At 40.2% G+C, this 25,331-nt stretch overlaps 1 protein-coding gene across 1 annotated transcript in view; it reads right to left on the bottom strand.

Moving 5' to 3' along the window:
• The window catches only part of Kiaa0586 (KIAA0586 ortholog), a 101,880-nt gene that overhangs the window by 21,205 nt on the left and 55,344 nt on the right, over positions 1-25,331 (bottom strand). Inside the window, exons 19-27 of the mRNA XM_051147226.1 lie at positions 24,939-25,132; positions 23,651-23,769; positions 19,391-19,590; positions 16,858-17,014; positions 15,682-15,901; positions 14,832-15,082; positions 13,422-13,492; positions 11,043-11,165; positions 9,947-10,094 (exon numbers count right to left, since the gene is read on the bottom strand). Of these exons, the coding sequence (XP_051003183.1) occupies positions 9,947-10,094; positions 11,043-11,165; positions 13,422-13,492; positions 14,832-15,082; positions 15,682-15,901; positions 16,858-17,014; positions 19,391-19,590; positions 23,651-23,769; positions 24,939-25,132 (1,483 nt within the window). The remainder of the gene's footprint in view (positions 1-9,946; positions 10,095-11,042; positions 11,166-13,421; positions 13,493-14,831; positions 15,083-15,681; positions 15,902-16,857; positions 17,015-19,390; positions 19,591-23,650; positions 23,770-24,938; positions 25,133-25,331) is intronic.

Raw genomic sequence — 25,331 nt, 5'->3', positions numbered from 1 at the left:
TGAAAGCTCAGTATCAGCAAAGCTGAAGCTTAAAACTGGCAGCTTCTAACTCCTGGCTTCGTATTTCCTGTTCTCCTTAAAATATCTTTTAATGCATGCAATGTGTGTGCCCATATTCATGCTTCCCAGGTGCACATGTGTACTGGGTGCACATACATATGAGTGTGTGACTGTGGTGGTGGTCTGAATAGGTACGGCCACCACAGACTCGTGTGTCTGAATGCTTGGCCCATAAGGAGTGGCACTATTTGGAGGTGTGACCTTGTTAGAGGAAGGATGTCACTGTGAGGGTAGGCTTTGAGGTCTGCTATGCTCAAGCTATGCCCAGAGTGGCACACAGTCTCCTTCTGCTGCCTGTGGAGCAAGATGCAGAACTCTCAGCTCCTTCTCCAGCACCATGTCTGCCTGCATGCCACAATGCTTCTCTCCATGACAAAACCAGCTCCAATTAAAAGTTTTCCTTTATAAGAGTTGCCATGGCCAGGCACGGTGGCACATGCCTTTAATCCTAGCACTTGGAAGGCAGAGGCAGGTGGATCACTGTGGGTTTGAGGCCAGCCTGGTCTACAAAGTGAGTTCAGGACAGCCAAGGCTACACAGAGAAACCTTGTCTAAAAAAAAAAAAAGGAGTTGCCATGATCATGGTGTCACAGCAATAATAAAAATCTAACAATGTGGCCAGAGGACCACTTCAGGTCTCCATCTTTAGTAATGCTGTCAATCTCCTTTAAGATTCTCTTTGGCTTGAAGCTCAAGAATTATGCTACTGTGGCTTGGCCAGCAAGTTCAAAGGGACCCTTCTTTTGCCCCAACATTAGATTAAAGCGCATACCACCATGCCTGGCATTACTTTCCCACCTCCCCTGCCAAAAAAGCCAAGAGGATGGTATCAGATCCTATGGAGCAGGAGTGACAGATGCTTGTGAGCCATCAAGTGGGTGCTGGCGTTTTTTGTGGGCTCAATCTCAGGTGCTCACACTTTTAAGGCAAATACTTTACTGACTGAGACAGCCTGCTCCTTCCACAAGTATTTCTGAGAAAATGGCTTTTTCTTATTAATGGTTATATTTTTAAAATAGCATAATTTCATTTAATCAACATGAAAGACTTAAAAACTATTCATGAACTAAATTGTTTAAAATGAGGTATTATAATGACCCCATAGACATTTTCTCTTTAAAGGCGCTCACCTTCACTGGAATTGCATGACTGACAATTTCCTAGACATAACAAGTAATCACTCTATGATTGGTGTTTTATGTTAATTCAAGTTTTTATGTTAAATCAAGTTTCTAATGGGCTTTTCACAAAGCAAAATACATCCATTTGAGCTTTCATTTTTTTTTTCTTCTATAGTAGTTACTATGTATCAAGCAATTTATCAAAAAAACTACCTGGTTGATTCTCCAGTACATCATAAGATTAATTAAAATAATGGCAATGAGTAACTAATGTTCCTGGTGTCATATTTGCTTTTATAGATTATGCTATTACTATTTCTAGTCCTATGTCACTTGCCCAACATTTTTTCTTTAACTGTCTAGCAAATAAATTGATAATTAGCATATCTAATATTGAAAGAAAAATATTAAAAACGCTTTTTTGCTGATGGTATGGCAAACACCAAAAACTCTAAACGATTCCAGTCTCTACTGGACTAATAGATCTAAAAGTATCAGCGTTCCTAAAATAACTATGAGAATTAATAAGAGTCTTTTGTACCAAGACTGGACACTAACATAAGTACTCAAAGCTGTAGCTCTTCTCTTCACTACAGCAATAAGCACAAAAAACGGAAAAAATATTACTATCATGATCAAAACTCTAAAATAACTAAGAGCAAAATTATTAGACATAGAATCTACATGAGGACAACAGAGAAGTCATGCTGAAGGCCAGCATCCCCACATGAAGCTGGGTGTGGACTTCTCCACTTGTGGTAAATCTATGGTGTTCAGAAGCATACAAACAAGCAGATAACTCAACCCAACACCGAGAACAGAAAGTTGGTAACACAGATGAAAAGGTCAGAAAACCAGATGAGAAAACTGGCAATATAAAACTTCAGCAAGGAAACTAAAATGAAAAAACAAAAACAGAACACCAGAAGTGTTTAAAAAAAAAAAAAAAAAAGGGAATAAAAAGTACAGTAGAACATATTACAGGCAGACTCCGCCAAGCATAAGGAAACAGAGTCAGGGTGAGGCCAAAGTCAAATCAGTCAGGGGAGCCAGCAGGATCACTGTATCTAAGAACTGTGGGGGCTGAGCAGGGGAGCTTGGGCTACATTTCCTCCATTTTAAAACGTCTGTTTATGCCAGGCGTGGTGACACATGCCTGTAATTCCAGCACTCGAGAGGCAGAACCAGGCAGATCTCTGTGGGTTCGAGGCCAACCTGTTCTGACAGCAGGGCTCTGCTACACAGAGAAACCCTGTCTCAAATATAAATATATTTCCTTACTTAATGTGTGCTTCAGGGGAGGGGGAGCCGATACCACGGAGCCTGTGTGGAGGCTGGAGGACAACCTGAGGAGACTGGCTCTCTCCTTCCACCAAATGAGTTTTGGGAATTGAGCTCAGATCACCAGGTTTGACTGCAAGCATCTTTCCTTGCTAAGCCGTCTCATCAAACCTAATCTGGCATCTTTTAAATTCTTTAATTAAATGAGTGCCAGCCATGAATGCTATACTTAGCAAGTCTATCTTTCAAAACTGATGGAGAAATGAAGAATATTTCAAGGCAAGCACAAACAAAAGCAGTTCATGGCCACCAAGCCAAGGGTACAAGATTCTTACATGGTCACCAGGAAGAACCCCAGAAACATTTCAGCAGACTTTATACTGCAACGGTGACATTGACTGGAGCAAGGTTAACCACCAACCAGGTTTGGTAACACCAGCCTCCACGTGGCTCACAGCAACAGTCCTAATCCCACCAATTTTACAGGCATCTAGGACAGGCAGGTGCATAGGCTTGTCGAGTGGACAACCTGATGGCAGGATATATACCAACGCCACTGTCACTTCTATCTTCATGAGTGACTGCATTCTTGACCCATGGCTTGTTTGCACTTGACACCAGCATGCTGCCAATGCCAAGAAAATGTCTGTCTGAGATGCTCCTGGTGTCAACAGCAAAAATGCCCCATAATGAAGGTGCCGGCTTCAGTGCTCAGGTAATGATCTAGAATTCTTCAGGCAAAACCAAAGCTGGCAATGCCCCTGAACTAGACTGTCACACAGCTCACACAGCACACAAACTTGCTAAACTGGAAGGAAAGACTGATCATCTTCCTGCTAGGAAGCTGGAAGATGTTCTACACTACCCTATTTGTGAAGCTGCCACCATTAATACGGTTCCAGATAAGCCTTTGCATTTTGAGAACTTCTTTTGGATCATTTCACTGCTTAAAAGGATCGGACTGCTGTGTGTATCTTCAAGGCCACAGACAAGAAGGCTGCTGAAATAACGAGATCGCCACATCTGCCTAGAAAGCTCAAAAACCTAAATGAATGTATACGTTACACCTGTACAGATAGTCTCAGGACTATTTATCTCCACCGGCCATTTAAGCTTAATAGGTTAATAATAACAAAGCATAGTAAAATCTCCCACCCAAGGAGGGAGAATGTTTTGATTTGTGGACCTTTTTAATGTGCTGTTGTTTTAGCTGGGCGTGGTGGCGCACGCCTTTAATCCCAGCACTCGGGAGGCAGAGGCAGGCGGATCGCTGTGAGTTCAAGGCCAGTGAGTCCAGGATGGCCAAGGCTACACAGAGAAACTCTGTCTCGAAAAACCAAAAAAAATATAAAAAATAAAAAAAAATAAAAAAATGTGCGGCTGTTTTAAGTTATTAGTTTTTAAAATCAGTACATTTTTATAGAAGCAATATGACCAAAAACTTAACACAGAATTTTAAGACTCATTAAAGCAAACTTTACAAAGGGGGATACAGACTATGATGCTTAATGCTGTCAATTAGATGGGTGTGCCTTGAGGGATTCTCTAAGTTACATTAGCTGAGGAGGGAACACATGCCTTCAGAGTGCTGGTCCCATTGCACAGGCTGCAGCTCGGCTCTGAGTAAAAAGCACAAGGCAGGTTGAGCACCATATTCATGACTCTCTGCTTCCTGGTTGCACATTCAATGTGCTCAGTAGCCTCACAGTACACCTGTCATGCCTTCCCGTCTGCAGTGTCTGTGCCATGAACTATTTATAACCCAAAATAAATGCTGTCTCCCTTACGTTGCTTTTGTCACAGCAACAGGACACATGATGGCAGAAACTGGTGCTGAGAAGAGGTTGCTGTAATAAACCTGATCATGTGGTTTTTTGGAGCTTTGGGCTTGGCTTATGGAAAGATGTAGAAAGGCAGGCTAGCAAAGGCTAGATACTGTAAGCAGAGGTTAACAAGCTATTCTGGCAAGAGCCCAGAAGACAAGCTAACAAGAGAACACAAACAGTAGAGGTTTATGAGACTTCCAAGACCAATGAGGACTCTACCAGAAACTAGGTAAACTCTTGTGTTGTTCTGGCAAAGAATTTGGCTGCATCTCTTCCTATGTGTGGAAGGATTGTAGACATTATCCCAGGTGAAGGCAGTTTGGGTGGGTCTTGCCTCCAGCTACACTGCTTGGAAACACCCCCGATACCCTACTCAGATGGACATTGTTGAAGGCTGGGAGGAACCATCCTGGGTCCAGAATTCAAGAAACAGACCAGAGACTCTGGCCAGGCTATTGTGTTTCTAATCAAACACTGATGAGAGAAGGGATCCAAGAATGAGACCGGCCATATCAGGCTGGTGGAGAGGAGAGGAGAGGAGAGGAGAGGAGAGGAGAGGAGAGGAGAGGAGGCGGCTACAGAGTTGGACCGAACAAGAGCGCACGTAGATGGGGAAAAGACCAGCATACAGGCCAGACCAGCACACAGGGCAGAGACACCTGCAGATCCGTCCCGTGAAACAAACACAGAAAGGTTTATTCTTGTTTCCCTTTAACCTTTCCCCCTCTTGTATAGGATAGTTGGGTTGTATAGCAAAGTTTCATTGTTAAGACACAGAGCCAACGCCTAAGGATTTGAATGGGGTTGAATTTAAATGTAAAGGGCTAATTGGCATAAAAAATTCCAAGACAGAAGCACATTTGTGCTGTGCTGTGGCAACTGTTTCAGTGCTCCTATCTAGGTCTATGTAAGGGAGCGAAGAGCTAAGCAGAAAGACATCAAAATGTATGTCCGCAGACATACATGGAGTAAAGTTGATCCAAGAAAGGCTATGTATGCTGTAGATGACAGAGAGCAGGAAGGAAGAAGGGGGCTGCTCACGTCTTTGAGAGCCCAGAAGACTGCATCACAGTCCCAGGAGCTGGGCATGGAGTTGCAGGACTTGATGTTGTCTCTGCTGAGTTTGGTCTTGCTTTGGTCTCATCATTCCTCACTATTGTCCCAATTATTCCATTTTGTACTTTTAAACAATGTTGTAGTTATTAAAAAATGATGAAGACGTTTTGGACTAAATGAATATTTTATTAAATGGCAGGAGTCAACGGGGACAAAAGGTGAAAAGTGATCGTTTAAAAGTAATTGGACTAGGTGTCAAGGTAACAAAATGAAGAACTGTGATGTCAACATCTGACAGGCTCTGCAATCACCTAGGAAACAAACCCCTGGGCAGCCTGTGAGGGAGACTAAATTAAAAGAAGAAAGCTGAATATCAGCATTCATCATCCCTGTTGACTGTGACTCCGATGCTAACAGCAGCCTCTCGCTCCGCTCATATGCTCTCCTAGCTATGACAGATTCCCCCCACCCCCACCTCCAACTGAAAGTCAAGATAAATCCATCCTTCCTTAGGGTGCTTTGGTAAGATATTTTATCACAGCAACAAGACAAGTAACTAAGACATGGATCAATAAATTAAATAGAGGAAGTCAGGTGTGGTGGTGCACACCTATAATCCTAGCATTCTGGGAGGCAGAGGCCAGCCTGGTCTGCAAAGCAAGTCTAGGACAGCCAAAACGACACAGAGAAACCCTGTTTCAAAAAACCAAAAAGAAAGAATTAAATAGAGGACCCAGAAATAAGTCTACACAACTGCACCTAATCTTTGACTAAAACAATCATTAGGAAAAAACCAGACTATTTAACAAAGTGTTGGAAAACCTGAATGGCTACAGGTAAAAGAATAAAACTATATCCATATTTCTTACCCTGCACAAAAATCAATTGCAAATGGTTAAAACACCGTATTATAAAGCCTAAAATTCTCAAACTGCAAGAGGAAAACTGGTCTTTAAGATAAAATCAGAGGCACAGACTTTGTGGAAAGAACTACTGTGGTAACATAGAAACTCTTTCTAAGAATAAAACACATGAGATTACGTGAAATCAATTTCTACACACAGAAGAAACCACCGACAGAGTGAGGAGGCAGCTTACAGACGGGAGAATATGTATCTTTGTGAGTAACATTAGACAAGAGATTAATATCTAAAAAAATTTTTTGTTTTTTGTTTTTCAAGATAGGGTCTCTCTGTGTATGTAGCCTTGACTGTCCTGGACTCACTTTGTAGACCGGGCTGGCCTCAAACTCATAGCGATCCACCTGCCTCTGCCTCCTGAGTGCTGGGATTAAAGGTGTGTGCCACCACTGCCCGGCAAAAATATTTTTTAAAATACAAATATAAAACACTAGAAAACCTAATTATCCCAGGACCAACAGGGTAACGAACTGAACAGACAGTTCTTAGAAGTTAAGGGCTCCACAGGGACAATGCTTGCTATGCAGGCTGGAGGTCCTGTGTTTAATCCAGCACACCACTCTGTCTGTAACCCTGGTGCTGGGAAAGCAGAGGCAGGTGGATCCTACAGACTAACTGGACAGACAGTCAGGGCAACTAGTGATCTCCATGTTCAGTAAGAGACACGATCTCAAAACACAAGGTGAAGAGTGATAAAAGCAGGCATCAACATTGACCTCGGGTCTCCACACATATGCACACAGGCTTACATTGGGTAAGCCTATCTACATATACATATATGCACCCCTACACACACACACACACACACACACACACACACAGAGAGACAAGTTCTAAACAGAACTACAAATGTCAATAAATATTCAAAAAATGATTTAATATTCCAGGCCATTAGGAAATGCAAATGAAAACTGCTTGAGATTCCATTTTACCCCAATCAGCATAGTTATCATCAGAAAGAAGGACAAATACTAGAAATGTAAAGAAAGAAAATTCCTTATTCCCTGTCAGTGAGGATGTAAATTGGGGTTGCCATTATGGAAGTCAGTGTGGACGTGCCTCAAAAGCTAAAGCCAAAATTACCACAGGGCCCACGTAACTACAGAGGACTAATAAGGTCAAAATGATATAATGAAATCTAATTTTTGCAAACTAATAAAAAGTTTTAAATAGTTTTTTTATAAGTTAGTCATCATCTAAAAACTATCTTTATGAACTTCCAATAAATAAATATTGATATTATGATTTTTGAAATATATTTAAAATATTTTCTAGAATAATTTGTAAATTATACTGGATGATAACAAGAATAAAGTCTATAAAGTATTATTTTCAGATTCTATATAGTTAAGAATACTGAAGCTGGGTGTGGTCACACACACCTTTAATCCTAGCACTCGGGAGGCAGAGGCAGGTGGATCACTGTGAGTTTGAGGCCAGTCTGGTCTACAAAGCGAGTCCAGGACAGCCAAGGCTACAGAGAGAGTCCCTGTCTCGAAAAACCAAAAACCAAAAACCAAAAAAGCCTTGTATATTCAGAACAGTCTGATAGATCATACTAAAAGGCCACTGAGGTGGTTTAGTGGGTAAAGGCACTGGCTGGCAAGCCTGATGACCTAAGTTCAAATCCTGAGACCCACACGGTAGGAGAATAAAGCTCTGGAAGTTATTATCTGAGATGCATGCGTGTGCACACACACACATACACTGGAAATCATTATCTGAGGTGCACACTCACAGGCACACACACACAAAATAAAACATTTTAATCAACAAGAATAGTCACATAATACACAATCCATCTTATTTTAAATATGATTATCCTTTTAAGATAATTACTTCTTTGTCTCAAGAAGAGATAATAGTTGTCAAATGACTAGGACTTTCTAAAAAATATGCTTTTACTAAATGCAAAAATGATTTACTATACCACAGGTGATCTTCTGAGCACTACCAGAGACATAAAGACATGCTGGACAGGCTGCAAGCTTGAAGACTTAGGTTTACAACAATTTAAGTCCTAGCATCTGTCAGATGATCTATGAGAGCCCTCTAGTGTTTGTTCTGCGCCTGCACTCTGCACAGTCATTTTCTGTCCTATTACTCTGTCCTATAAAAACTCTCACCATATGTACAAAATTGTAAGTAACAGTAATTGCATGTGTAGTAAATGTCTTTCCATTCTAAGCAATGTAAGGCTCTTACTCAGCGTGAAGCCAACACTAAACACTCTACAATCTCAGGCAGAGCAAGTTTGTACTACCAAAGTTTCATTTATTTAAATTGGTGTAAGAGTAAAATTTTTACACTGTTGAAGCTTGTTTTTTTATATTGGAATACATTCTTAAATAAATATGGCCATGTTATACATAATTTTAATGAGGATTTTTGTTGGTTTATTTTTGCTAGTGGCATTACTTGTGGCCTACTTTATGTTTATTTTGTAATGAGGAAATGATTTTGTACAGAAGCAAACTGAAGTGATTTTTTCTTTTCTTTTTTTTTTAGTTTTTTGAGACACGGTTTCTCTGTGTAGCCTTAGCTGTCATGGATTTACTTTGTAGACAAGGCTGGCCTCGAATTCACAGAGATCCTCCTGTCTCTGCCTCCCTAAGTCCTGAAATTACAGGTGTGTGCTACCATGCCCGGCTTGAAGTGATTTTCTTTCTTTCTTTTTTCCGAGACAGGGTTTTTCTGTGTAGCCCTGGCTGTTCTGGACTCGATTTATTAACCAGGCTGACCTTGAACTCACATCGATCCACCTGCTTCTGCCTCCCGAGTGCTGTGATTTTCTTATTTCAGTTCAAAACAGGCAATAAAGCAGTGCAGACAACTGACAACACACACACACACACCATTTAAAAAGATAATTACTGTCCAATGTTCCTGAGCACAAGAAGGCTAGCTATAGAGAAACTCTGTGTTACACATGCTTCCATCGGACATGAGTTACAGCGCTGTTGGCTGTGACCTCAGTGTTGGTGAATCAATGACATAAATTAAATACTATGTCTTTAAACAGAAACACATGTAAAGCTAGTTACATACTGATCAATGACAATGTTACAAGAAGCTTGCTGGAAGCCAATCTTGTATCTCTCCTAGGAGCAATGATTCAAAGTTTGCAAACATATGCATACTTACCTTACAGGCTACAGCTACTGCAGAAAAGGAAAATTAACTATATGCTATTAATTTCCAAAGTGCTACAACAGAAAATTCAGTTACTAAGAGTGCCCAAATGCACTGAACACATGTCTGAAAAATCTGAAAAATCACACACTATAAAGAGTAAATTTCTACAGCGGTTTGATCTCATTGAACTCTGTCCTAAACAGGTCTGTTGGTTCTAAGGAAATATTTATATTTTTCTAGTATAATATTGATATATACAGTTTATATTGATATATACAGATATAACGTATCTGTATGAAAAATTTTAAGCATTTGTATGTGTCTTACAAAAACTATCTCATATCTGAACGGTGCACATACTAACAAAGACACATTCAAGAAGAGGTGTTCACCTTTAACAAAAGCCTGTGAGGCCTCCATCTAAGAGACGCACTCGTCAATGCAGATAAGAGCACAACTATAGGTTATAGTGTAAAGTACTCTACCGCTGTCAGGATGGGAAGAGTGCAAGAACCTGAACCACTAAGAACAACCCTGTCACGTGTACCTAAGGCCATGTCCGACCGTGGCAACAGCAGCCCCGGATCCACCCGCGGGTCGGAAGGCTCTGTAGCAGTGGGTCCTGCTAAGATGTCCTCTGCTGCCAGCACCAGCCTTTGTCCTTCACTAAGCTCACCCACACTGTTATCCAAGTCCTTTAAAAATGAGAAAAACTGTTAAGCCATTGTATTAAATCAGTCAAAGCAGGAAACACTTTGTAAATATCATGATATATAACACACAAGCTTATAATGTTACATTGAAGGTACATGAACTATCAGTAAGTCTATGAAGTTAGCTCAGGGGCTGGCAAGATGGTTCAGCAAGTTAGAATACTTACTGCCAAGTCTGATAACCTGAATTCAATCCCTGGAGCCCACATGGTAGGAAAGAATCTACTACTACAAGTCACCCTGTGACCTCTATTTGCTCATGTACACACTATATATACATATGTGTGTGTGTGTGTGTGTGTGTGTGTGTGTGTGTGTGTGTGTATATAATATATATAAAATACATAAATGTAAACTTTTCAAAAAAGTTCAATAAGGCATACAGTAATGTGTTCATATGTAGATGGGTGTGGGATGGTGCTGTACATACACATGTATGTGTGTGTGTCCATGTGTATGCATGCATATATTGGTGAGGGATGGAACTACACACATATACGTGCATATGTGCGTGCACACATGCACTAAATATATCTTTAAAGCTTCATTTTTTGTGTTTTTAATTGTAGCATAAAAGATTGGAGCAGATTGTCTACATTTTTCTCACTTACGAAGATCAGTTTACGCCTGGCATGGTAGTGCACGCCTGTAATCCCAACACTCAGGGAGGCAGAGGCAGGCGGATATCTCTGAGTTCAAGGCCAGTCTGGTCTACAAAGTGAGACTAGGATAGCCAAGGCTATACAGAAAAATCCTGTCTCTAAAAGAACCCAAAACAAAAACCCATCATTACAACAACAAAAACAAACTCAGTTCAGTCTAAGTTAAAGGGTCTATAACATTTTACATTGTCTTACCCAAATTAAAAATTGGATTTTTTTTTCCTATTTATATCTAGTCTTCCACCCAAAGTTTATGGCTGAAAAGTACCTCTGCTTGTTGTGAAACTAGGAATTCCTGTTCTTGCTGAGTAAGAAGAGAAAGAATTGCACTTGCATGAAGCTTTTTCTGGGGCCTCCTAATCACCTGTCCTTCACTGGGAGGGTCATCTTCCTGGAGCACACACAAAGACAACATCAGAAAAGGTTATCACACATTCCACTTTTCTCAATTATGACTAATAAAATTTTAGGAAGACATGATACCAGTATGTTTCAAAAGGTGGACTCTATTTTCATGTAGCTCTTGTTTCCACTTGAAGAAAATAAAAACATTTCACATCCGCCTTCAATGTGTATAACATTATAAAGCAATTTAAGTGTAGTCATAAGTCTACTTAAAAGTTGGATCTTCTGTCTCAAGCAACTAAACTACAGTGATTCTAAGTGTCTATGTGAAGCTCAAACAGAGCTCGGGTCTAAGGCTCACATGGCTTCCTGCTCCACATTTATGTTGTGCAAATCAGGACAGGGTGTGGCAAAAACAGGCAAGCACTGGGGTGATGCTGCAACCTGGACCATAGACAACATAAAAGCTGCAGAAACATACACAAGAGCATCTGCAGACCCTCAGTGTTCCTCTTCCTCTGCACTGACATCTGTCTGTCTACACTAGGGGATGGTATGCAAAGCCTTCATTTTTGTGACACTTTATCTAGGTTTCACTGTGCCTCAAAACGTCTGAAAAACAAGGTATGCCGTGAGCCTCGGCATCAAACAAAACAGATTTCCTTGTAAATACAAGTATGTATATAATTTAAAATTCACTAAAATAGTCATTTCTTGCCTTTGGCTGTAAGGTAAAGTATAATAAATTTATTTAAATTATTTTTGGTTATTCTATCTTAATGAGATAAAGTTTATTAACTCTGGATCCACGGTAAGGATAAATGCCTAATGGCATATGGTTTTAGTTAACTCTGGGTTCCAAGATTATATTTTTCATTTGAATTTACTATAAATTTGCTTACAGTTTTATTATAATTAGAAGTAATTTCAAATGTAGAAAAATAAATGTTATAATTTTGTTCATTTGATCAATTTACTTTAATACCAGATAAAGTTTTAAGAATTAGTAGCAATTTAAATAGTGATGTATTAAACAGGCCAAAAGTTATTCCCTGAAAGTAAGATTACTGCAGTTATGTCTTTTGCCAAATTATTTCACAACAGGGACTGCAACTCTCCTCACAAGATACTCGACCAGTTACTTGATAGGTCACCGTTTAAAACAACAGCAACAACAACAAACCCAAAACACTGTTCAAACAAAACCTCAAAAGACTTTTTTTTTTTCATTTTTCAAAAGCCTTGTTAATGAAGTATTCCCTACTCGTTTGAAAGGATCAGCGATGACAGCGGTGCTCAGCCACGGACTTGCTGTCAGTGACAGCTAAGTCCAGTTACTGTTCTTGGTTAAGTTACTAGAAAACATGAAGTGAAAAATTCTATTCCTTAACAGCTGTATAGAAAATTAATTATATGATAGCTGTATTCAAGTAAATAAAATACATAATATGACATTATAAATGCCAATTTTTCTCTTCATGGCACTAGATAATAACCAGGAATGATTACTTTCCCTGGAATCTTATTTTTACTTTTACTTTTTAAAAAAAGATTTATTTTTATTACTTTTAATTATGTGTCTCTGTGTGAGTATCTGCATATAAGTATAGGTGTCCATGAAGTGCAGAAGAGGGAGTCAGATCCCTAGAGCTGGGATGACAGGTATTATGAACCACCCGATGTGGGTGCTGGAAACCACACTTGGGACCTACACAACAGGGGTACCCCCCCTTAACTGTTGTGCCATCTCTCCAGACCCTTATTAAATTTTAACCCATTAAATAAATAAAGAGAAAAGGAGAATTATAACTAAGAGTAACAAGTATAACTAAATAACAATTATAACCAAAAAATTTAGAATAGCTAAGATTGCCTGAAAACACAGCTGAAACAATTCTAGGATCCATTACATAATTGCAACAACGTGTCTTCTGACTATCAGGACCTTAGAGGTTAGTAACAAGTTTCTATCCCTCCTACCATTATATGGGATTATATAAGGTAACGTGTAAGCAACCCTAATTGTTTTCATTGCTAACATCTCTATCTCCCTCTCTCCTTACCTGCCATCTCTCCTTTTCCCGCTGAAACAAGGTGATGCAATGTAGCTCTCCACCCCCTAACTGAGCCTCTGAAGGGTCTGGACCAGACAGGGACTTGCTACTGTACCTGGACTCACTGTAACATTTCACTAAACTTTGTGTCTATACCTCAAACAGCCAAGGGAAACCCTGCTTAGCAGCAACGAGACATCCAGACATCCTTGGGGTGAGACTGCAACCCTGGAGTCAGTTTCCCTTACCATTTCCAGGGCATCCTGCAGAGTGCTGGATAAGCTGTCATTTATGTTCATCAGAATCAAGCCCCCATTCCCTAAAACCGGAAAGTAAAGCAGAGCAATTAAAAGAAAATAAAAATTAAAAAAAAAAAAAGAGGCATTTACTGGGAAACCTGGCCAGAAAGCACAGACCATTACATTTAAACTCACAGCTCAGTAGAAAAACTGGTAAAGTTCCTATTTAGGTCATTATTAGGTAAATTACTCTAGCATAACAAACATGAGCTTTTTACTTCACCTATTAAGTAGTCAGAATTGTTTCTGTTGTTTAATTTTTTATTTTTATTTTTTGTTTGTTTTTTCAAGACAAGGTTTCTCTGGCTGTCTTAGAACTCACTCTGTAGACCAGGCTGGCCTCGACCTCAGAGATCTGCTGCCTCTGCCTCTGCCTCCTAGAATTAAAGGTGTGTACCACTATACCTGGCCCAGAACTGGTTTCAAATTTGAATTTGTTGTTATTATTTTATGGGTATGGGCTATTGTCCTCACTTGTATGGCTGTGCACCATCTGCATGCTTAGTGCCATGGAGACCAGAAGAGGACATCTGATCCCCTGAAATGCATTTACAGACAGGTGTGAGCCACTGTGTAAGTGCTGGGAACTGAGCCTGCATCCTTCTGAAGAGCAGCCAGTGTGCTTAGGCACTGAGTTAGCTTTCCAGCCCTAGCCTGTCAGAATTTTAAGCAACTCCACGTAGCACAATAGCTATGATCTGAGAAATGGGCACTCCTACAAGTTGATGAACGTACTGAAGAACTGATTTAAATTACAGCTGGCTAATCTTCCCAGCAAGCACACTGACAGTGTATTGCTAATTTAAAGATGCCAATCTGTCTCAGTGTTCCACTTGCAGACATGGATTATGAAAGGTATCAGTAGGTGCACAAAGATATGTGCAATGATGGTCATGACAGCCTGCTATGTAGTCTGGAATATGGAAAACAATCTAAGTAAATGCCCCTCATTTAGGCATTATTTGAATATGTCATACACCACTGGATAAAGACACGACCCATGTGTGTTGATATTGAACTATATTTACCACACATTACTTTGTAAAACACTCAGTTTTTACAATAATATATATAGCATAATCCTATGGAAAGGTATGTATACACACAAAAATATGAATTTAGGTGTCTATGCATGCAAAGACAAAAATACACTGACAGACTATATCTCAAGCTATTATCAAATTAATTCTGAGGGAAATTTTATTCTTCAAAATCATAGCCCAGAAAAGTTGACCAGCCTGCACAGAACACATATTCCTTTTACTAAGCCATGTTAAATCTACAAAGTTAAAGGTGGAGTTATCACTAAGGGAACTACTGCAGTGCGACTAACAAGCTCAGTTACTCTTGCTAACTTACTCTTAGTAGCCAAGTTTTGACCGTAGTTCAGTAAGACTTCCCCTTCAGAGATATGCCTGTCTGAAGTTTCTGTCTCAGTGACAGTGAGACTCAGGGTATTCTCCAGTGCGGATGAACCAGAACTTGCTATCTGCCGCGGAGGGGCCTTGGTGTCCTCAGGAAGTGATGGCAAGGGAGCTGGCTCGGGAGGTGCAGGCTGGGCAGGGAAGTCGATACTCTCAGGTTCTTCGTCCTTAGCCACAGACATTACACTAAGAAGACGACGCACATTTGAATTACTAGGTCACGGGAGACCTGCGTCCATTCGCATGTGCAAAGGCAGACTTAACAGTCCCTTACAGCAGAGCATGTCTATGGTCTACACTGTTATACTAATCAACACATTCACCTTTCTGAAGCTCTTGTGCTTTAATCAGAGGTCACCTTAAAAGCTGCTCTAGCCACAGAAGAAATCAGTATAGAGTACTCAGCAATACAAACATTAGCTGAGCACAGGAAATGATGATTTACACTAGAGAAATAATTTTGTATTTCATTAATAATCAGTTTATTCTTATTTACTTCAAACCTTTTTCAAAGAGAGCACGTTTAATTTTAAAATTTGTTAAATTTATAAAAGTTATTTTTTTCTAAAGAACAGACTAAAGCCATGAATGGCAGAAGCATGCCTGTAATCCCAGCACTAAGGAGTCCAGAGCAGGAGGATCACCAATATAAGAACACCCTCAGCTACAAGGAAATTCCAGCCCAGCCACATCCCCTGGCCTTTCATGCCATTTTACATGCAGGAATAGAGTGTGAAGAGTGAATGGGGCAGACTGCAGAATAACCAGCGTGTGCTTTTGCTTACATAGCTCTTGGGTAAAGAGGTTCTTGGAGAGAGTTAGGGTTCTCTTCATCCAGTGGCAGGTCTCCACTGCCCCACGGCTTGCCAAGTTCAGGGCTTGTTACCTTCAACTTGTCAATGGAAATGTCTGACAAAGATGGGGTAAGAGCTGCTGCTGGAGGAGGTGTGGAAACAGGGGTAACTGTTGGGGTACTAACAAGTGTGACCGCAGGCATATCACTTCCTGAAGATTAAAAAAAGAAAAATTACAACTTCAAGCAACTTTCTAATAAGATGATTTGTTGTTTTAGGTAATCTTTGGCATTTAAATAATGACAACAATGATGGCTTTTAATAAAAAATTTTCTAAATTTAAAACCTTAAAAATAAGGCATTTTTATAATTACCATACATTTGAAACAGTGTCAGCAGTTATTAAGTTACACATTTTCAGAAATAATAGTTCCTGGGAATGCCTACCCTGAGAGTTACCTTAGAAATGTAAACCTCAGTCCACATGTTGCAATATGGAGGAGGCCCCCTCTGAGCTCCCCCAGGACAGGAGCCCTACATGAGATTAGCAGCTCTCTGACAAGTGAGACCTCAGCCTGCAGGCTCCTGCTCTCTGGCTGCTACACAATGCCTTTTGTCATTCATGATGTAGCAAGAAAGCTCCCAGCAGAGGCAGCCCCATGGTCTGCCTTCACATGCTCTGGGATTTATCTGTAAGTTATAAATTACCTAGTGTGTGGTACTCTGTTGCAGCTACATAAGCAGTCAAGTGACAAGCAATTCCTTAGTTTCCTTAAAAGGAAAGCCATTTATCAAAGCCTACTAGGCAGAAACAACAGCTGCTAAAAGTAAACCTGAGCTACAGAAACAACATTTTTAGATGGAGGCAAGATGCCCCAACAAATAAAGCTCGGCCTGACAGCTGAAGTTCAATCATGCTATGGTACCTGAGTTAAATGCAAGGAGAAAACCAACTTCTCCCTTGACCTCCACATACCACAGACACAGACACACACAAACACACAGACACAGACACACACACAAACACATACAAACACACACACAGAGACAGACACACACAGCGAGATACACAGACACACACACAAACACAGACACACACACAGACACACACAGACACACACACACACACACACACACACACTGTTTTTAAAGAAACTAAGTTTCTACCTTTTTCAGCACGCATTTCTTTAATAGGAGAAGCCACATCCTGATCTGAATCACAGGGAGAGGAATCCGGAGTTTTTACTAGCACATGTTCCTCAGGAGGTGATGGTGAGCAAGGAGGAGTGGGCTGCGGGGTAGCTACTGGAGCACAAACTCTTGCCTAAGATTAATTAGTGAAACAAAATACACTGTTTTTGTAATCACCCAAACAAAATAATATAAAACAATAATATGAACTCAGTCCTAGACTGCACAGAATTTAAATGGATGGTCAAAGTAACAATACAATAGGATATTCTGTTTCTCTGTTACCATCTTCTAATGCAGGGAAAAAGATTAACCAGATAAAAATGGTCAAACCCAACTACAAACTCAATAGGTGGCCATGCAACAAAAGGAAAGCTCTTTGACATTATCCTCTGGGAATGAAGGAACACCATGTAAAAAGTAATGGGAGGTAAGAAAAAGGAGAGTGTAGGAGAGATGAACTTAAGAGCCAAGATGCAATGAAGAAAAAAAGGAAACATTTTAATATTAATTTGTCAAAGAGGTTAATATTCCAAAATTCAAAGACATAAAAGGATAATAGTGAAAATGGTGACCTGTGCCCTTTCTATCTAGTTTCCTTCCTCAGAGTTATCAATAAATCTAGACCTTAGTCAAATGTTTAGCCAGGCGGTAGTGGCGCATGCCTTTTATCCCAGCACTTAGGAAGGAGAGGCAGGCAGATCTCTGTGAGTTTGAGGCCAGCCTGGTCTACAGAGTGAGTTTCAGGACAGGTCCAGGAAAACCCTGCCTTGAAAACAAAACAAAACTTCAAATGTATAATTGTACATATAAAAGATTAGTTTACAGGATTTATCTATATAAAAATGTCTTTGTGGGGGCTGGAGAGATGGCTCAGTGGTTAAGAGCGCCGCCTGCTTTTCCAGAGGTCCTGAGTTCAATTCCCAGCAACCACATGGTGGCTCACAACCGTCTATAATGTGATCTGATACTCTATAATGTGATCTGATACTCTCTTCTGCAGATAAAGCACTCATATGCAATAAATAAAATAAATAAATCTTTAAAAAAATGTCTTTGTGGTTTACAGGGTCAGAAGTAGCTGCAGAGTTTTAAAGAGTAACAGAGTCAATTTTGAATTTGTTTCATTCCATGTTCCTACAATAGATTAGAAAAAATCTATGTAACATAGTGAGGATGACCAGACAAATAATGAAAGTATCTGAAATACACTTTCTCCTAAAAAGTAAAAGAAAATAAAAATGTTTAAAAGTACTTAGCAAAGTAGGAAAGTATCTTTGTATATGGAATCTAGATTTTAAATGTTATGTGACACGAACATACAAAACAAATATAAAACCAATGGTCTCAGTAAGGAAGGGAAGGAAGGACAAAAGAGGTAATGAGAGGTAGGTAGAGAATATGAGCAAAATAAACAATATATATATACATATGTATGTGTATATATATATATATGAATGAAATTTTATACTTTTTTTTTTTTTGGAGACAGGTTTCTCTGTACAGCCTTGGCTTTCTGGAACTCACCCTGTAGACCAGGCTGGCCCTAAACTCACAGAGATCTGCCTGCCTCTGCCTCTCAAGTGCTGAGATTAAAGGCATGAGCCACCACTGCCCACCATAACCCATTATTTTTATATGTTTAAAACAGTGAAAATTTCTTCTTAGGGAATACTGCCAATGTCTTGGAGGTAGAGTCATCTACTCTCAAGTTTTGCATGTTTTTTTAAAGAATAAAGAGTTGGAGAGATGGCTCAGTAGTTAAGAGCACTGGCGGCTCTCCAGAGAAGCAGGGTTCAATTCCCATCACCCACATGGAAGCTCACTATTATCTGTTCCAGGAGATCAGATGACTCCTTCTGGCTTCTGTGGATACTGCATGAAAGTAGCAGACAGACACACATGCAGACATAACACTCATATACTTAAAATAACTTTTTAATATATTGCAGATATATAGATTTTAGAAATGTATTCAACTGCCATCAATTGCAAAATGTAAGTAAGGAAAAAATTGATCACTGTATCACACTTTATATTGTTAAAAAAAATTTGCTATGCTGAGTGTGGTAGCTCATACCTAACCACGGCCAGCTGCAGCTGCATAGTGACTTCAAAGCCAGCCTGGGCTACAAAAAACTTAATCTCAAAAACAAAATATTACGATGCTAGAGAAAGCATTAATTACAGCAACAAGGAATAAAATTCTATCACAATCTATGATCTTAAAACATTAAGTTTAAAATCTATCTTTTTTATTTAGGTGCGGTGGTTCCCACATATAAAACTAGCACTTTTTATATATACTGAAGTAGAAGGTTTATCGTGAGCTTGAGGCTACCCTGAGCTACAGGGAGTTCCAGGCCAGCATGGATTATAGGGTGAGACCCTGTCTCAAGCGCGCACGCACACACACACACACACACAACTTGCTCTTTAATAATGTCTAAAAAGCTCCCCACAATTCTTAAATTCTTTAGTCACAAGAGAAGGGAAGGGTCATCCCTACCGGTGAGCTCACTTCATTTGTTGGAAGATCACCAGAAACACGTATGGCAGCAGGCTCTTGCTTCTTTGCCTCTCTGTCACCTAACATGACAGCAATGGTCTCAGCCAGAGCTTCATTCACAAAATGACTGATCACATCCGAGCTCACAGGAACACCAGCATCAGCCATAAGCTGGAGTACTCCACTGCTTGTCCCTACGACTAAAAAACAAGAACTTCAAATAATGCCAAGGAACATGCTTGCAGTCAAACCCTACTTCCTAAGAATTATGGCGGCTGATGTACATGGGATGTGAGCACGGAAGGAGGAGGGAAGATGAGCTCAGGGGCAAAGCTGACAGCTTAAATGAACATCCCTTTCCAACAAACCAACAGGGAGAAAAACACAAAAAGGAAACTTCACTTGGAATGGCTTCTTCCCCACCACTGCAGAAGTTAATGAAGTAGTACATCTATACTACATGCCCTCGGCTCAACACGATTCCATTTCCACTCCTGACAAACAACATGGACGCCGTGAGCTGGAGGCAGGCTGCCCCCCCCCCCCCCAGTGCAGGTGTTAGTCCGTGACATGGCAGGCTGAGCCTCCTCCAGCGTCTGTAGCAGGAACTGGGAAGCTAAAGGTCAGGCTGTGAAGGAAGAACACGTTATTCCATCACTAAGAAGACAGGAAGAAGAAATGCTTTTTAAAAAGAACATGCGTGGTGCACATAAACTAATACAAATACACATACATATTTTAAAAATCTTTAAAAAAGGAAGGACAGAAACAACTACAGATTTACAGCCAATTAGTTCTCGACAAAGATATTAAGATAATTCAATAGAAAGAATACTAGAAAAATCTGAAATCCTAGGGAAGCTCTGATAGGGATGTAAAGTAAATAAGTAAATTAATGAAAACAATTTAAAATCCACATGCAAAAAGAGAAAGAATAAAGATAAAATGAGGAACATTTTAAAACCTCATTTTATATCATATATAAACCTTCACTTGAAATATACTATCAGGGTTGAGGGAGCCATTGAATGGTAGAGTACTAGTCTAGCCTGGGCAAGGGCCCAAGTTTCAATCCCTGGGAATGAACACACACGCACACACGCACACACGCACACACGCACACACACACACACACACACACACACACTCACACGTGCACAGATGAAAGGAAATCTGTGTATCACACTAGCTATTGAGAGCCATTATACTAGTCCCCATATTCAGATAAAGGCAAATCAGAACCACAGTGAGATCTCTCAGCATACAGGCAAAGCGGCTACAACATCCATTGTGCTACCTCATGCCACTAAACACTGGGGACAACTCTAACAACCACACACTAGTGCTTGGGACAGACCATGGCACCTCCATTTGGAAAATGCTCAGCAAGTTCTAATAACTAGATACTTATTACATGACTAGGAAAAACCTGCCGGCAAATATTCTTAGCAGTTTTCTTTATGATAGTCCCAGACTAAAACACTATAAACATCAGCCAACTGGTAACTGGACTAACAGATTAAGGCATGTCTAGCACATAACACTGATACATGCAAAAACATGACTGCCAAGATCTTACAGCAAGGCAGGAGAGATGGTTGAGAGGAATGCCTGACTACCCAAGTTCAACCTACCAGAGCCATGGCAGAAGGAGAAAGTCAACTTCTACAAGTTGTCCTCTGACAACCACAGCACACTGTAGCAAACATGTAAACAGAAAGACAGACAGACAGACACATACACACAGTTAACGTAAAAAAGAATGTCACACTAAATAAGTCAGCCAACAGAAAAAAAAGTTATATGATACTCATGTACGAAAGTCTTCAAAGGATTAAAGTGCAGGGACAGAGACCAAGGTGCAGTTGTTGAGCCCACTGCACATGGGTGGAGGCCAGGAACTGTCTGCAAGGCAGCATAAAGAAACCTTGGTATTGACAGAAATGTTTTGACATCATAATTAAATGCATAACCATTTTAAAATTTGTCAAAAAAAAAAAAAAAAAAAGAACTTGTCAAATTGTATACTTAGAACTGGTGAACTTGAAGCAACTACATTAAATTTTTTAAAAGATTGATGTCTTTCATATATACGTATATATTCACAAACATATATATACATATATATAGTCAATACTTTAGGAAGCTTCTACAGCAGTATGTTTCCATATGACCCTTCAGATGGCCCTTGGTGTTAGCTGCCCCTCCCCGTATTCCACCCCCCCCTTTCCCCTCCCCATTCCTATTTAACCTTCCTGCTTCAGTCTCCCCCTGCATCTCCACACTGAAGTTCTCCTTCCCCCTCCTTGGGAGAGCCTCCCCTCCTCCACACCTAACCTCTGTGGTTATACGAATTACAGCATGCCTACCAAAGGGCTTTAAAGCCACATCCACTAACACAGCGACCCACACTGAACAGTGTGCCGAGAGTGAGAGGATTTGCAACACTCCGTCCTAACTGGGATGTCTTCATCAAACCACTCCTCTCCGGGCTCAGGGAGCTATGCAGAAGAGGAGGTGGGAAGCTTGGACGAGCCAGAGGGAATGGAGGACAGCAAGAAGACAGAGTCCAGACACAGCAGGACCGATGCACACATGACCTCAGAGGCTGTGGCAGCAAGCGCAGGGCCTGCACAGACTCAAGCCAGACTGGATCCCAGATGAGAGGGGAAGTGGACATGAGCTCCCAGCTTTCACCAAGAAGCTAGCTCCAAGCTTGCAAAGCAAAGTTAGTCTTCTCTAGTGGAGTCTCACTGAGCAAGGGTAGACCCCGCCCCAGCTGCAGGTGTCAATACTAAATGAACTGAATGATAATTCTCCAGGCCTTTGTATTGTGTTGCTTTGTTTATGTATCATGTTACTTTGTTGTTTTCTTACTGGTCTTTTCCTTGTATATTATGGTTTCTGACTTTTTGTTCTTATGGGTTTTGTTTTGGTGTGTGTTTTTTGTGCTTTTTCTTTTTCTTTTTCAATTCTGGTTTGTTTGCCTGTTTGTTTTCTAAAGAGAGAAAGAAAGTCATAAAGTAGAGTGAGTGAGGAGGTAGGAAGGAAAAAAATAAAAAAGACAAACTGTGGGGCTAGAAAAAGGAAATTAGACAAAGATAAGGAAAGAAAAACCAAGAGTCAAAGGGAGACAAGAAGGAGAAGTAGAGGAATGGCATGGGATTCTTACAGAAAGGCTCCTTTAGCCATCAGTAAAGGGCTAGGCAGAAGAAGCAGCATCCTTAATATTGAATAATCTAGTCTAGACGTAACAGAGATATGTCAGACAATAATATACTTACAGCTACTATAAATGTGTAATGATTAATCTTGTCACCTTGATGGTATTTGAAACTGCCTAGGAGACACACCTCTGGGTTTGTCTATGAGGACGTTTTCAGGGAGATTTAACTAGAATGAAAAGACCAACCCTCAATGTGGACAGCACCATCCCATGGACTAGGGCTCTGGACCACATTCGAAAGAGGAAGGAGTTGAGTATGAAGCATTTATGTCTCCTAGCTTCCTAAGGATGCAATGTGACCAGCTATGTTATACACCTGTGTTTTCTGAGTGAGGCTGTGACCAGCTATGCTATACACCCATGTTTTCTGAGTGAGGCTGTGACCAGCTATGTTATACACCCGTGTTTTCTCAGTGAGGCTGTGACCAGCTGAGTGAGGCTGTGATGTGACTGGACACATCGTGCTCCCACTGCCATGTCTTTCCCACCACAAGGAAATTCTTCCTTCTCAAGCCATCAGACAAAATAAACCTTTCCTCTGTAAGTTTCCCTTTGCTAGGTACGTGGTTGCACCAATGAGAAAAAAATATAAGTAGAGGCCAGAAAGATGGTTTAGTGGGTAAAGGCACCTCCCCCAAAGCTGATGACATGAGTAACTCCTAGAACCCACTGTGAAAGAGAGAACTTAATTCCAAAAGTTGTCTCTGACCTGGGCATGAATGTAGGCATGCATGCACGCACATAGTATTCTATTGTTCCTCCACAGTATGTATTTTACATAGCATATTTATATAATTTATATACATTTATTTCATACATATACTACTGTGGAGGAACAACAGAATCCTGGAGAATGGCTGAGACCCGAAAGCTGCAGTATGTAACAGGTGGGGTAAAGCAGTGCTGACTTCATCTGCAGAGCAGCAAAAGTGAGATAACAAGGACTCATTTGACCGCAGGGGACAGCCGTCCACAGCAACCAAAGAAAGGCTTTATCCTGTAATAACAATGACCATAGTGTCCATCTCACGTACCAATGTCAGAGGTGGATGGGTCGCTTGCCTCACTAATTGAAACACTGGCATCAAGTCTGGCCCGTTGCTGGAGAGGATAGAGCCCAGAGATAATTCTTGACATTATTTCTTGTTCTACCCTAGAAGTATAAAATTAAATATACCTAAATTTGGTTAAACGTATAAAGTGTTAGCTATATCACTCTTAAGAATAAGCTGTGCTCAGGTTGGGTGGTTGTAGCTCATGCCTTTAATCCCAGCACTTGGGAGGCAGAGGCAGGCGATCTCTTGAGTTTGAGGCCAGCCTGGTCTGCAAAGCGAGTCCAGGACAGTCAGGACTACAAGAGAACCCTGTTTTAAACCCCCATCCCCCTCCACCCCCAAAAAAGAATAAGCCGTGCTCACAGCACAGACATGCAAAAGCAGCCTTCTGGATGGTATAGCTGGAAAGAAAAGAACTTGTCTCTTTTGCTAAGATAAACCCATGAAATGCTCCTTCTGAGAGACAGACTATGAAAACAACTTAGAGCTTTTCATATTAGCCTGACAGAAAGCTCCCTACAACACCCCTAGTTAAGTATATCATTTGGGCTGATAACTACCCTGTATATCATGTACTGGAAAAGTGTGCTTCTCATTCGGAGCACACATATAAAGTCATAGCAGACCAAAGCTCCATGAAGTTCACTGAGCAGAGTTTGTGACTAAGCAAGTGCATAAACAGCATCCTTAAACTAGCCATGTGATGCTTCTATCTGTGAATTAATTAGAACAAAGTGATTTTGTTTTTTAAAATGCTAGAAAAATTCCTGTTCTCTTCTCAACAAAAACAAACACAAACTGCAATATAGGGTAGGGTTCTTTTCCTTGAAAAGAAAAGACAAATATATTTCAAGGTCACTGTTAGGAAGATGAAAGGAAAAGCAAAGAGTACAGAGTAGGGAACTTCTTTAATACACTGTTTTAGATCAGCTAATAGGCATATTAAAAATTACTGTTATATATGATATATATATATAGCATTATCATATATATAGAAAATTCAGAAAAAAATTCCTTAATTGGTAAGGTTCATTCATAATCCTAGATCAGAGATAGTACAGTTGACAACCTGATATATATTTCAAACATTCATTCACTGCAAACTTATTTTAAGGTCTTATGAGGTAGGTTTATACTATACCAGGATACATTATTATATTTACTATTTATACCTCAGGATATTCACTCTTACTGAATATTCTTCTAAATCAGTTCCATTTTTATCTGCTGTTCTGATTCTACTCACAAAGTGGGGTTATAAACTTACCACTGAATTAAACTATTTTCCAATGTTTCTTTTCTCTCAATTACTTTATCCAAAATATCAGTAGTGGGAGGAAGAGCGGCAACCACTGGAGGAAATGAAGGGCCATTATACTTTGTAGGGACAACTTGAACACTTCTGTTAAACTCCAAAATTGGTGCAGAGCATTCAGGAATTTCATCATATTTTTCCTCTTCCTGGTAACATAATAAAAACAAAACTGTTATATTCATGCATTTATCCAACATCTGATTGCCAAACACAGGCAAAGAACTCAGCTATGTGAATTAACCAACATTCACAAGCCAGCCAGTAACCTGCCACTTAGCTGGTGTGGCACTAAATATAGCATACACACTAGGTTTATTCCCAACACAGACATGAATCACATGTGAC

The sequence above is a fragment of the Acomys russatus genome, chromosome 1 (assembly GCF_903995435.1).
Source record: "Acomys russatus chromosome 1, mAcoRus1.1, whole genome shotgun sequence".
Taxonomy (NCBI): domain Eukaryota; kingdom Metazoa; phylum Chordata; class Mammalia; order Rodentia; family Muridae; genus Acomys; species Acomys russatus.
This window is presented reverse-complemented; position numbering and strand designations above follow the sequence as displayed.